This window comes from Myotis nattereri (genome assembly GCF_964212035.1).
Source record: "Myotis nattereri genome assembly, chromosome: 8".
NCBI classification, from domain to species: Eukaryota; Metazoa; Chordata; class Mammalia; order Chiroptera; family Vespertilionidae; genus Myotis; species Myotis nattereri.
The window spans coordinates 37,262,128-37,274,851 of NC_138083.1; the positions used below are offsets into that span (position 1 = coordinate 37,262,128).

At 41.9% G+C, this 12,724-nt stretch overlaps 1 protein-coding gene across 1 annotated transcript in view; it reads left to right on the top strand.

Moving 5' to 3' along the window:
- Window positions 1-12,724, top strand: part of PHF20 (PHD finger protein 20) — a 132,549-nt gene that overhangs the window by 87,669 nt on the left and 32,156 nt on the right. The window contains exons 11-12 of the mRNA XM_081097054.1: window positions 2,707-2,985; window positions 12,111-12,209. Coding sequence (XP_080953180.1) covers window positions 2,707-2,985; window positions 12,111-12,209 — 378 coding nt within the window. The remainder of the gene's footprint in view (window positions 1-2,706; window positions 2,986-12,110; window positions 12,210-12,724) is intronic.

Consider the following 12,724-nt stretch of genomic DNA (forward strand, 5'->3'; position numbering starts at 1 on the left):
GGATGGTTGCATTTACTTGAACTTGACTGCTCTAGTCCTCAGGTGGGGCAGTCAGTAATGTTCTCTGATCTCAGACCTTAACTTTGTTTCCATAGTGGTAAATGGAGCTGTCTGGAATGATTTTTTAAATACTGTCAAATAGAAAAGGAATTATTAGGCCGACCTATATGAAATGGCCAATATTAGCCTTTTTTTTTTTTTTTTTTTTTTTTTAGTATATTACCCTTTTATTAGTGTAGATCAGGGGTCCTCAAACTACGGCCCACGGGCCACATGCAAATACAAATATTGTATTTGTTCCCGTTTTGGTTTTTTACTTCAAAATAAGATATGTGCAGTGTGCATAGGAATTTGTTCATAGTTTTTTTTTAAACTATAGTCCGGCCCTCCAACGGTCTGAGGGACAGTGAACTGGCCCCCTGTTTAAAAAGTTTGAGGACCCCTGGTATAGATAGTATAATAAGAGTATTTTTGTTAATAACTTCATCAAAATAATTCAAAACCACATTTTTGTCTTCTAAAATAATTTTTTTCTCTTTTGGTTTTGTTGTTTAATTGATTATACACAATATTAGCCTTTTTAATCCTACAAAAAATGGCAAGTTTATATGGTTCAACCTAATAGGTCCAAGAGGAGGAAATTTGAGAGAAACCATTTGTATTTGGTTTTAAGAAAGAATTTTAGAATATATCAGAAGTTAGAGTTTTTAATTTCTCCACTGACATACTTGTTCTGTAGCAGGGGTGGGCAACCTTTTTGTGAGTGTGTGCCAAAACCAGCAAAATCTCTGACTCAAAATTCTTCTGCGCGCCAACCCTAATTTTTTGAGAACATGTTATGCCTACTTGATATTTCTTAAGGTGTACGTATGTGAAGAACCTTGAAGAAATAATAAAATTCATTCGAGCGACAAAATCACAGTATATGATAATGAAAAATACATTTATTTTTTAATGTATACATGTATACTGATAGTCCGACAGAAAACTTTATGACTCCGTTTGATATTATCAGTGGGACTTTTGCTGCTGCATCACTGATGACAGGGATTTTACATCAGGTTTATATTTCATGACCTTCAGAGATATGCACGAGCTACTACTTTCATCCGTCAGGCTACTTCTATTATGAGACTTAACAAAATTCATCACTGAGAACAAAGATTCACAAGCGTATGTGGATGAAAACATGGAGAGTAACGCTGTTGTAAAGTTTTTTAAACAGAAAAAATTTTCTGGAATGGCATTCCAAGTCCTCAATAGTTCGTTTTCGACACTATTGAAATTGCTCTTCCCCTCTCATCAATCCATGTCTATGGTCTTTAAGATAACTTGTTATGTAAAATTATTTATTTATCTAAGATGCGCCTACACTGAATTTATCTGAAAAATAAGTCGATATTAAGAAAAAAATTGTAAATGGAAGATTATAAGAGAGGGTTTCGTGTGCCAGCAAAAGTTACTGGTGTGCCATGTTTGGCACGTGTGCCAGGGGTTGCCCACCCCTGTTCTAAAGTATTAGTCTGAGAAATATGTATTTCATTTTATTTTATGTTACTTTTTCTTCTCTTAACTGCATCTAACTGATTTGAGCCTCTTTCTTATATCTCTTGTCCGGATGGAAAATGATTTTAAGGAGTTCTGCTTTGGGATGTGTGTATATAATTTTTTACTTGTTTGAATTGCCTATATAACAGCATCCATCAGCTCATCAAGCCTACCAGTTTTGCAATCATACCCTAGTGCTCCATAGAGTGTGATTTATATTGAGTTTCAGGATTTAAAAACTTATTTTGATTATGGAATGTACTTCAAGAAGTATCATATTTATGAAGTTTCAGCACACTATTTGCTTCTAATGGAACTTGTATCATTCATTGCATTTAGGAAAAATTTGTTTCACTCAAGAGAGCATATTCTTGAGTAACCTATTCTGTAGAGGCGTGGCTTGAGTTTAAGGTGATTCCTCTCATCAAGTGAGGGCACTAAAGGGAGTTCTCAATAACAGATTTTCTAACACATAAAGGCCTTGTGACAGCTTTATTTTTTGTCACTGATGCATGATAGACCATTGCCTTCTGTTTGTTTTTTTCTGGGGGTGGGGGGTTCAAACTTTGTCTCTTGAATTTGATCATTGAGCCATCTAAGTTCTCCTGATGCCTTCCAGCTCCATTCAATTGGTTGGTTGTTTTTTATAGTCTCTGAGCCCATTTGATGAAACAAAGTACGAGGTAGTGAAATCTCAAAAACATTTAATATTAAAACCTTTGTAACAGTTACACTGTCCTTGTGTAGAAACTGCTGTAAGATCCTTTAGGTGTATAAAGAGATCCCACTAGAAGAATCCCTAGTTCTGTTCACACAGATTGCTACTGGAATGCTGGTGAATCAGAGTCTGGCCCAATTCATGAGTAAGAAGTGCTGGGGTGGGATCCTGATTTTTGTTTTTAGGATTTTCCCTTCTTTTCCCAAAGTCTGAGAACTAGGGCAGCTTTGGAAAACAACAGCATGTTGATCTTTTCTTTCAAAATGTGAATCACAGTTGAGTCTCTATTATTTACCCTAAAGTTCTATTCCTTCTCTCTCCAAACAGTAATCTTTGGGTGGTAATGGCAGTCTGATTGATGTCTCCTGCTACATATGCATGCTATTCTTTCACTTTCTATTTCCATGTGTTAATTTGTGTGTTTTTTTCTTTTTTTCTAGTAACAAATACTTTTAAGAAAACAGGTGATATTGTGACATCTAAAGCACCAGCTGTCGACCTAGACCACAAATTTAGGTGCAAGGTTGTGGATTGTTTAAAATTTTTCCGCAAAGCCAAGCTGTTGCACTATCACATGAAATATTTCCATGGAATGGAGAAGTCTCCAGAGCCAGAGGACAGTCTAGGAAAGAGGCATGTCCAAACAAGGGGCTCTTCAGCTTCCGACAGGGCCAGCCAGGAGAGCCTGACCAGGAAGCGAGTCTCTGCCAGTTCCCCAAGTAAGCATTTTCATTCTGTATTTTATTTGTATCATGGAGCACTCTGCTGCTCAAGTCTCAGTGGTTATATTTCTAACATAGAAAGCAGGTGTTGATGTGGTCCAATTGAGTCCCAAAAGATCGAAAATGACAAGTGATCCGCAGGGATTGCATTATGGGGGAAGCAGAAATACCTAACTCATTCTTATCTCAGCCTCTTGCTGTTCAAGTTACCTTGAGAAAGTCACTTAGCCTTTGAAGGCTTTTGGTACTACCAGTATGAAGTAGGGACAGTCAAGGGAAGGGAACTTCTTCCAGAGCCAGCAGGAGAACTTGTGCTCAGAACAGCATGGCTGCAATCATCCCATCCCCCATCCTTGCCTGCAAAACAAAGGAACAAAAGAACTAAAAGATGATATGTGTTTTTCCTGTATGGTCAAAATTTGAGTCTGATTTTATGATAATTGCAACTGAAAATGTTTCTCTATAGCATTGTTTATTTTTGCATAGATACTACCCTAGTATAAGGGTTACCATAAAATCTCATGTTCATGTTTTATTAAAGAGAACCTTTTTGGAGATTTCTTTTGAAATTCATAGAAATTGAGAAATTATATTTTTCTGGGGAATTGCAGGAGAATTAATGAGTTTTTAGTAAATTCTACAAGCTTCCTGACTTTTTACCTAAAACGGTAACATTATTGTATACTAGAGGCCCGATGCACAAAATTTGTGCAAGAGTAGGCCTTCCTTCCCCTGGCTGCTGGCACTGGCTTCCCTCTGGCACCTAGGACCCGGGCTTCCCTCTGGCTGCTGGCAGGTACCCAGGACCTGGGTTTCCCTCGCAGCCTTGGCTTTGTCCAGAAGGACGTCCGGTCTAATTAGCATATTACACTTTTATTATTATATTTAGCTTATAGCTTCTCCATTAAAATACATAGGTATTCGATGGCATGTGAAACTCCTGGGGCATCTGACAGCATGTATAAATCAGGTTTCAGGACAGTAGGGCAGGGCCATGCAGACTAAGGTGGTCTCTTGACGCTGTGTACGAACCCAATAGACAGGGTGTTGCTATTTGGTATAATTAAGAAACCTGGGTTATTGAATTTCTACTTTTATTTACTGCCCTTGGATCTCATATTAATATAAAGTAAGTCTTCACTTTATGTTGTCAGTAGGTTCTGTGACTTTAAGTGAAACAATGTATAATGAAGCCAATTTTTTTTACCATAGGCTGATTGATCTAAATAATTAAGTCCTGCTTCTGCCACTAACCAGCAGGAGCCTCTGTTATTATAATCTGTGAACCTGGTTCCGTATACGTTCATGTTGCTTGCTATCAATGAGAGCAAACATAGCAGGGTATTCAGGAGATTGAACAGGCCTCAGTGCTCCAGAGGGCACCCCCTGTTCCAGGCATCTCCTCCTACTTTCCTCCCATCAAGGCCTCTGACCATTTCCTCACTGTTTTGCTGGTACTTGACTAATCTGATAACTAAATTTCTTAAGATTTGAAAGAATAAAACCAGCTTAATAGCTCACTTGTTTTCTTGGCATATCTAGATTTCACCTCAGACTTCTAAGAAAACCCTTATCTTTAGGAGTAGAATTTCAGACATTTTAGGTGAGTTCAGCTGGGGAGATGTTTCTGGGTGAGACTCTGACACCAGGCAGCCTGTGTCCTGGTTTATAGGCATCGTGAACTTGACCCTATGCTTAAGTGAAAAACAGAATATTAAAGGATTTGTGCTGCTTGGGGATAATTACTGTAAAAAAAAAGTACCCTCCTTTTGCTGAGCGCTCAGATTATGACCAATGGAAACTTGGGTTCTAATAGATTTCTCAGATGGAGATTCCTGACCAGAAAACTCTGCAGAGATGATTTTTTGGTGTAACCCCTCAATTTTCCTGCCAGTAATGTTGAGTGGGAGAAGCTGTTCTGTTGAGTGGGAGAAGCAGTTCTGGTCTGAGAGTCCAGAGACTGAGTCTTTTCTATTTATTTTATTTTTTTATAATATTTTTTTATTGATTTCAGAGAGGAAGGGAGAGGGGGAGAGAAACATCAATGATGAGAGAGAATCATTGATTGGCTGTCCCCTGCACACCCGCTACTGGAGATGTAGCCTGAAACCTGGGCATGTGCCCTGATCACCGGAATCGAACCAAGACCTGCTGGTTCATAGGTTAATGCTCAACCACTTAACCACATTGGCTGGGCCAAAGACCAAATCTTTGGAGCAATACTGCTATTGTCTACTTGTGCTCTGAGCTCATTACAGATCTGACTTCCTCATTTCTAAAGTGATGTAGGGTACAAAAGCACATGAACAGATACAGTGAAAAGGCCCAAGTCCAATGCCAGGGACATATAAAGTACTGTGGGAACACAGATTCAGATTTTGCCTATAGAGCAGGGTGAGATGTTGAGAGGAGAAGGTGACATTTGAGTTAGCTTTAAAGGGTATGGGTAGGTAAGGGTTGGGCCAGAAGTCAGAGGAATAGGAAAGGCATCCCTCTGTTGGGAACAAGCAGAGCAAAGGTTTACAGTCATCGAGGACAACAAACTGTCAATGATGTCTGTCCCTAAAGTGCCCTTCTGACTCTTACTTTCAGATGTTTCCTCTTCCTTGGTTAAGCCTTTAGTCTCTCATAAGTGAATTTGGAAGGTCAGTGTAGATTTGCTTTTCCAAATGAGGTTTCTGACGGTGCCAGAATACATTTAATAAATTCTCTTCAGGGGCAAGTTTAGGCTTCCTTGGTACTGTATTGGGTTTGTTTCTGCATATGTGAGTTCAGTCCAGAGTAGAGGTTTGGCTCACAAAGAATATTCTAGGATGAAAGGGAACCTTTGGTTCATGTTCTCACTCTGGATAAATCTTAGTTTTAGGCCAGAATGAGCCTTTGGGCAGTGGGCGCTTCTTTGTCACCGTCTGCACATTTTTTCTTGTGGTATTAGACTGGCCTTCTGATAGGGACATGTGCTTTCTCCTTTAATGGAAGAGAGTAATATGAGCTTAATTAGGGTATAGATTACTATGTCTAAGTAGTTGGCTTTAACAAGACAGGTTTTTTCTTCTCTGGTCAGACTGCAGGATCCCACAGTGGCTCTGTGAAATTGTCCAGGACTAGCCTTTTCCTCATTGTTCCATCAGGCCTAAGGTTAAGGTGTTGCTCTCCTCTGTATGATCCAGAATTGCTTATCACCTTGCCTGTCTTGTAGCTGCTGGGAAGAGAAAGGAAGGGCATACTTCTTTCTTTTAAGGGCACAACCCAAAAGTACCACAATCACTTCTGTTCATATCCCAAACATATGTACCTGGCTCTAACTCTGTCAGGGGAAGCTGGAAAATGTACTCTCTTCTTGCAGAAGAAGTGGGGAAAAAGGGTATTGGAGAATGCATAGCAGTCTGTGTCATATGAGCTACGGCAGAAAAATATAGGGCTTGAGGGAGGGACTTATTGGAGGGCCACTTTTGGCTGATGTCTGGGTGGGATCCCTGGTAGGGGATGATGGGAGATGAAGCTGGGAGAGTAGACATGGTGAAATGATGGTGTTAGGCCGTGAGCATCACTTCCTCTGATAGACAATGAGAATCTTTCCAAGAGAACACCCACTTCTACTCTGTCCGTGAGCTGCCATCCCTCGTGCAGATCAGAACACGCTCTAGTCATTGCTTATGTCAGCTGCATGGCCATGCTCTGTGGTATACAAGCAGTTCTCCCATAGGTGAGAGTGATCTTCTTTCCTCTTCCCTCCTGGAAGCAGCAGTTTGCTACCCTTCTTCTGTCATAAGTTAGTGATGATGTGATGGAGAAATAGGGAGCAGCCCTGGCCGGGTGGCTCAGTTAGTGGGAGCATCATCTTACACCAAAAGGTTGCAGGTACGATTCCTGGGCAGAGCACATACTTAGTTGCAGGTTTGATCTCTGATCGGGGTGCGTATGGGAGGCAACTGATCAATATTTCTCTCACATTGATGTTTCTCTCTCTTTCTCTAAAATTAATAAAAACATATCCTGGGTGAGGATTTTAAAAAAAGCTTAAAAAAGAAAGAAAGAAAGCAGGCTGTGTGTATACAGGAAACAAGAAGGGCTCTGGTATTTCTCCTGATGGGTCTCTGCAGCCTGAGGAAAGGACAATGGCTGTCCTGGAAAAGCCATGTCCTACTCGGGGGACAAGCTGTTCTGGGTTACAGAACCCTGGCAGGAAGTCGTTCTGTCCAGCTGAGTCTGGGCATTCGGGAAGAAGCTCTATAGCCAGGTTACAGGTTTTGTGGATCCCGGAACAATTGGTCAAGCTGTCTGAAGAGAGAACTGATAGCACACGGCACCACTTTCTGGGCAGACAGTATCGCAAGCAAGATAATAACAGCTAACATTTGAGTACTTGCCATGTGCTGGGCACTGTTTCAAATTCTTCACTTGTATTGTCCTATTTAATCCTCAAAACAAACTCTATGAGGCAGGTACTATTGTTACCACTTTATAGATTAGAAACTGAGGTGCAGATGGGATGGATTAACTTAAACCACTATCTATCTATCTATCTATCTATCTATCTATCTATCTATCTATCTGGTGGTGGAGCTATGATTTGAATTTAGTTGCAGAGCCCATACTCTCATTTCTAGGCTCTGCTGTCTATTAGGACTCAAGGGAAGGAAGCTCTGCCTGTTGTTACCTTCTCTGCCCCTGTTCCTCAAGGACTCACCTGGGTTAGTTTAGTCCCTGCTGGGCAACTCTTCTTGTGAACTCTGCCACCTAAGGCCACATATGACTTCATAAGCTTTAGCTAGAAGCCAAGGTGCGCCTCTGAAGGCTTCTCTTTTCCCTTTGTGTTCAGAGAACATGGGCTTCTCTAGAACCGTTCCAAGAATCTTTTCTTTTTATCCTCATTGTTTGCTCCTCTAATTAAAACCTCAGGGAGGACTCTCTGAAGCTTATTGTGACCATATTTCTGACCAGCTGCAACACTTGGGATACTTTTAGTTATAAGTAACAGGAAACCCAATTTGAATTGACTTCTTAATAAAGGAGCTGTGTTAGCCCACTCACTAGAGAAGTGCAGAGATGGTATTGCTCCAGGACTACTGGTTGAGGACCTAGTGTCTTACTATCTCGCCTGTCATTGCTGTTTTCAGATTGAGTACCTTTGTTATTGAAGGGGGTCCAGGAGCTGATGCATTCCTCTGCCAGGCAGATGGTAACATAGATACTGGGCCCTTCCTAGAATCCGTAACAAGGCCAGTGCACCGGGTAAATGGTGACACAGATACTGGTCCCGCCCTGGAATTCCTAACAGGTCAGCTACGGGCAGATGACGACACCTGGAAACCTTGACGGACCCCCCCTCCCCTCAAATCCCCCCCCCCCCACGGCGGGAACTCCCACAGCTCATGCTCCCCCGCCCTCACTGAACAGCTGTATAAAAAAAGCACCCCCCTCCCTGTTGGTGCGGATCCACGTGCCCTGGCTTAGGGGTCCGTGGGCCAACAGGGGACGTAGAATAAAGCCTTTCCTTTCTTTCTTTTCTGATTAACTGAACTCTCTTTATTTCCTACGCCGCCTCCTGAGCCACCTAACCTAACAGTTATAGGATGGTAGCCCGTAGCATATGCTGCTTCATTCAAATCTAACAAGAGGGTAAAAGCTTATTATTCTTTTTTTTTTAAATATATTTTATTGATTTTTCACAGAGAGGAAGGAAGAGAGATAGAGAGTTAGAAACATCGATGAGAGAGAAACATCGATCAGCTGCCTCCTGCACATCTCCCACTGGGGATATTCCCGCAACCCAGGCACATGCCCTTGACCGGAATCGAACCCAGGACCCTTCAGTCCGCAGGCCGACGCTCTATCCACTGAGCCAAACCGGTTTCGGCGCTTATTATTCTTTTAATAAGTGTTGGACCAGAGTCCAAAGTTTGGGTCAGATTAGTCCATTCCTGTTCCTGCCTTATGCACCAGTTGGCCCAGGCTCAGATTATCTAAGGCTATCACCGTGATAAGGGGCATGGGATTACTCTTATTGGTTTAACTCAATATGGGGTCATTTCTGTCCAGACCCCTTAAATGCTGCACAGTGAAGTGAGGGTAGGGGAGGTTATGGGAGATACCCACTTGTCTGCTAAATTAGCAAGTACAAAGTGAGGAAAGAAACTTGCACAACCAAGGAAGGGGTGGTTGTGGTGTTGAGAGCAGCTCCATGCCATGTGCTCATTTCCTATTACAGGGCCCAAGGCTTCCCAGATCTTTTTTTTTTTTTTTGAGGAACACTGTTTTAATTACACCGGCTGACTCCGGGAATAATTTCCAAATCAGAGTGAAGAAACATGCAGAGAGCCTGTCTATATATATCCTGCAGGGGTCTTTGTCTTGCAGATATGGTTGCACCCCCTTGTGGGCTTACAGGAAGGCCCCCAGGTGTTGGGGGTTCCCAGGTCATATCCGATGATCTGTCCTGGGGCCAGAGATAAGACCTTCCCCCACCCCTCCCTCCAGGGTAGTGCATTGTTCAGTTTTTATGGCCTGACAGGCCTTGCAAGACCAGTTTCCTCCTCATTCCCCCCCCCCTTGTCCCACAAGCTTCTTTTGGTCAGAGGTCACCTTCCACTCAGACTGGATGTCACTCCGCTGGTGGGCTGCCTTTACCTGGGAATGGTGGATCCAGGTGTTTAGTCCTGCAACCTTGAGAACGGTGGGGGTGGTCAGGATGACGGTATGTGGTCCCCTCCAGGTAGGAGTCAGTCCTTGGGTGGTCTTTACCCAGAGTCACCAGGTTGAAAGCTCGGACGTGCTTCTGGATTGCTCTCTGGGTAGACTGTAAAGCCTGTAAGAACTGATTCCTCCCTGGACATTCCCAGATCTTTTAATAGGTCTGAGTTCATCTTTTTCTGTACACCAGTTTATGTGATCTTGCAGCTTCTCTGAATTTCACTTCTTCCTCTGCAGAGTAGTAATAATGTTATGGTATAGCTGTATTTTATGCAAAATTGAAGTTTAAGAGTTTGAAGTTGTGTGATATTAAAAAATCTTACCTTAATGTACAAAATTTGAATTAATGCAAATCCCAAGAAACTGAGAAAACTCATCAACCACATGATTTCAAAGCTGGTAGGTCAATGAGAGTATGTTTAGTATACCTTCATTTTATGGGAACATTAGTCAGGAATTACATTAGTTTGAATAATGTGGGGTCTTCAGGAATCCCTTGTATGGAATGAGTTGCCCCACCCTTCACTTACTGCCTACTGGTTTCCCTAAACGATGTGATGCTGTTTTTGTTTTATATTTGTATTGATTTCAGAGAGGAAGGGAGAGGGAGAGAGAAGTAGAAACATTAGTGATGAGAGCAAATCATTGATCAGCTGCCTCCTGCATGCCCCCTACTGGGAATTGGGCCAGCAACCCGGGCATGTGCCCTTGACCAGAATCGAACCAGGGACCCTTCAGTCCTCAGGCCGATGCTCTATGTACTGAGCCAAACCAATTAGGGCTGATGCTGTTTTATAAAATGGGAAATGCAAAAAAGATTGTTGTTGAGAAGCCCAAAGGAACTCCCATACCTAAGTGCTAACTGGGTATTCCCTAGCCTAGATTTTGGGTATTTATACCTTGCATCTCCACCTCTCTATCTCAATGATCCAGGACGTAGTTGATACCTCTTCTTCAGTCAGTTCTGCTATTAATTGGGGTTATTGCTGTTAGCATTTCACAAAACTAATGGGTACAGTTTAGTTTAGAGGTCATTTTAACCAAAATTTACAAATTAAAAATTGGATTGGGCAACAGTTTCTATATGTGTGTGGGTGAAGATACATCATAGTACTCCTAGTACTCCTTCCTTTCAGTAGCCTCCTAAGTCACTCATGGTAAAGGCCAACTTTCCTTATAAGGCCCTGATCTGCTTGTAGCCCATCTCATCATCTTTTTCTCAACCTAATTCTTTTTTTTTTTTTAAATATATTTTATTGATTTTTTACAGAGAGGAAGGGAGAGAGAGATAGAGAGTTAGAAACATGATGGGAGAGAAACATCGATCAGCCGCCTCCTGCACACCTCCTACTGGGGATGTGCCCGCAACCCAGGTACATGCCCTTGACCGGAATCGAACCCGGGACCTTTCAGTCCGCAGGCCGACGCTCTATCCACTGAGCCAAACCGGTTTTGGCTCAACCTAATTCTAATTTCACTTCTGATGGAGACATACAGGCCTCCTTACTATTTACTGATTATATGGAAAAGCAATGGACTTTTGTATATTAACCTTGTATTTTGCAACCTTGCCATAATCACTATTAGTTCTAGTTTTTGTTTTGTTAATTCTTTGGGATTTTTCTACATAGATAATCATGTCTCTGCAAATGGAGTTTTAGTTCTTCCCTTCTCAATCTGTATTTTATTTCCTTATCTTACTGTACTGGCTAATAAGTCTAGTACGATGTTGAGTTAGGAGTGTTGCGTGGGGACAAAAAGTTTGAACAGGGAGTATTGATAACTTAAGGAGTTTTGCTGTGAAGAGTAGCAGAGAATGAAGTTGTGGTATTTGGTGAATTGTTCATTTTTAATGGGTATAATTCACAAAAAAATTATGTGAATTTTTTTATAAAAGGAAAAAATTATAAAAGGAGAAAAAGTATAAAGCAAAATCCTGACGTCCAGGTCACACCTCAAGCCAATAAAATCAGAATTTCTGTGGGTGGGACCAGGGCAGTCACTTTTGAAAAATCTTCCCTGGTGATTGTAGTATGTAGCCAGGGAAGCACTGATAAAAGTAAGGTTGGGAAACTTTTTTTCTGTAAAGGGCCAGACAAATATCTTCAGCTTTGAGAGCCACAAGGTCTCTGCCAGCTCTGTGGTTGAGGCATGAAAGCAGTTATAGTCAGCATGTAACCAGTGAGCATGGTGTGTTTTAATAAAACTTATTTACAGTAACAGGCAGTGGGACAGAGTTCGCTGACCCCAGGTTTAAAGACTAAGGTGATGGAGAAAGGGCTTCAGAACCTTGAGAGCAGAACCAGACCCAGAATTCTGTTCTACCATTTGTTTTAGTTCTTCACATTGGCCATGCTTAAGAATAAACACCCCAAGAGTTGAAAACAAAATGTTAGAATGCCAATACTTACACTTGTATTTAATTCTAGCTGCAAAAGACAAGGAAAAGAATAAAGAGAAGAAATTCAAAGAGTTTGTGAGAATGAAGCCAAAGAAGAAAAAGAAAAAGAAGAAGAAAACCAAACCTGGTAATTTTTTCCTGTAGGGTGTTTCACTTGGGTTTCCTTAACATGGGTGGGCTGAGGGGTTGCTTTCTCCCCAGTCCTGGCCTCTGAGCTTGCACGGAGAGGAAGGTCATCAGACCTGGTAGGCTCAGCCCTGGCAGCGGAGGAGCCTACTCACCCCGGGAGTTATAAGACCACATTGGAATTTAGGAAAACCCTCCCTCTTACTTCATTGGCCAGTGTGCGCTGCCACAGGGAAGTGCATAGGAAAGCATCCTAGTAGCAGAGGATATGCAGATAAAGGACTGTATTTGTTTGAACACGCGATTCAAACACACATCTCTGAAATCTTTCGGGAAAGGATTCACTTATTATTTTTTTAATTTTAGAGAGGAAGGGAGAGGGAGAGAAAGATAGAAACGTCAACGATGACAGAGAATCTTTGATCGGCTGCCTCCTGTACGTTCCCTACTGGAGATGGAGCTTGCAATCCGGGCAAGTGCCCTGACCTGGAATCGAACCATGACCTCCTGGTTCAT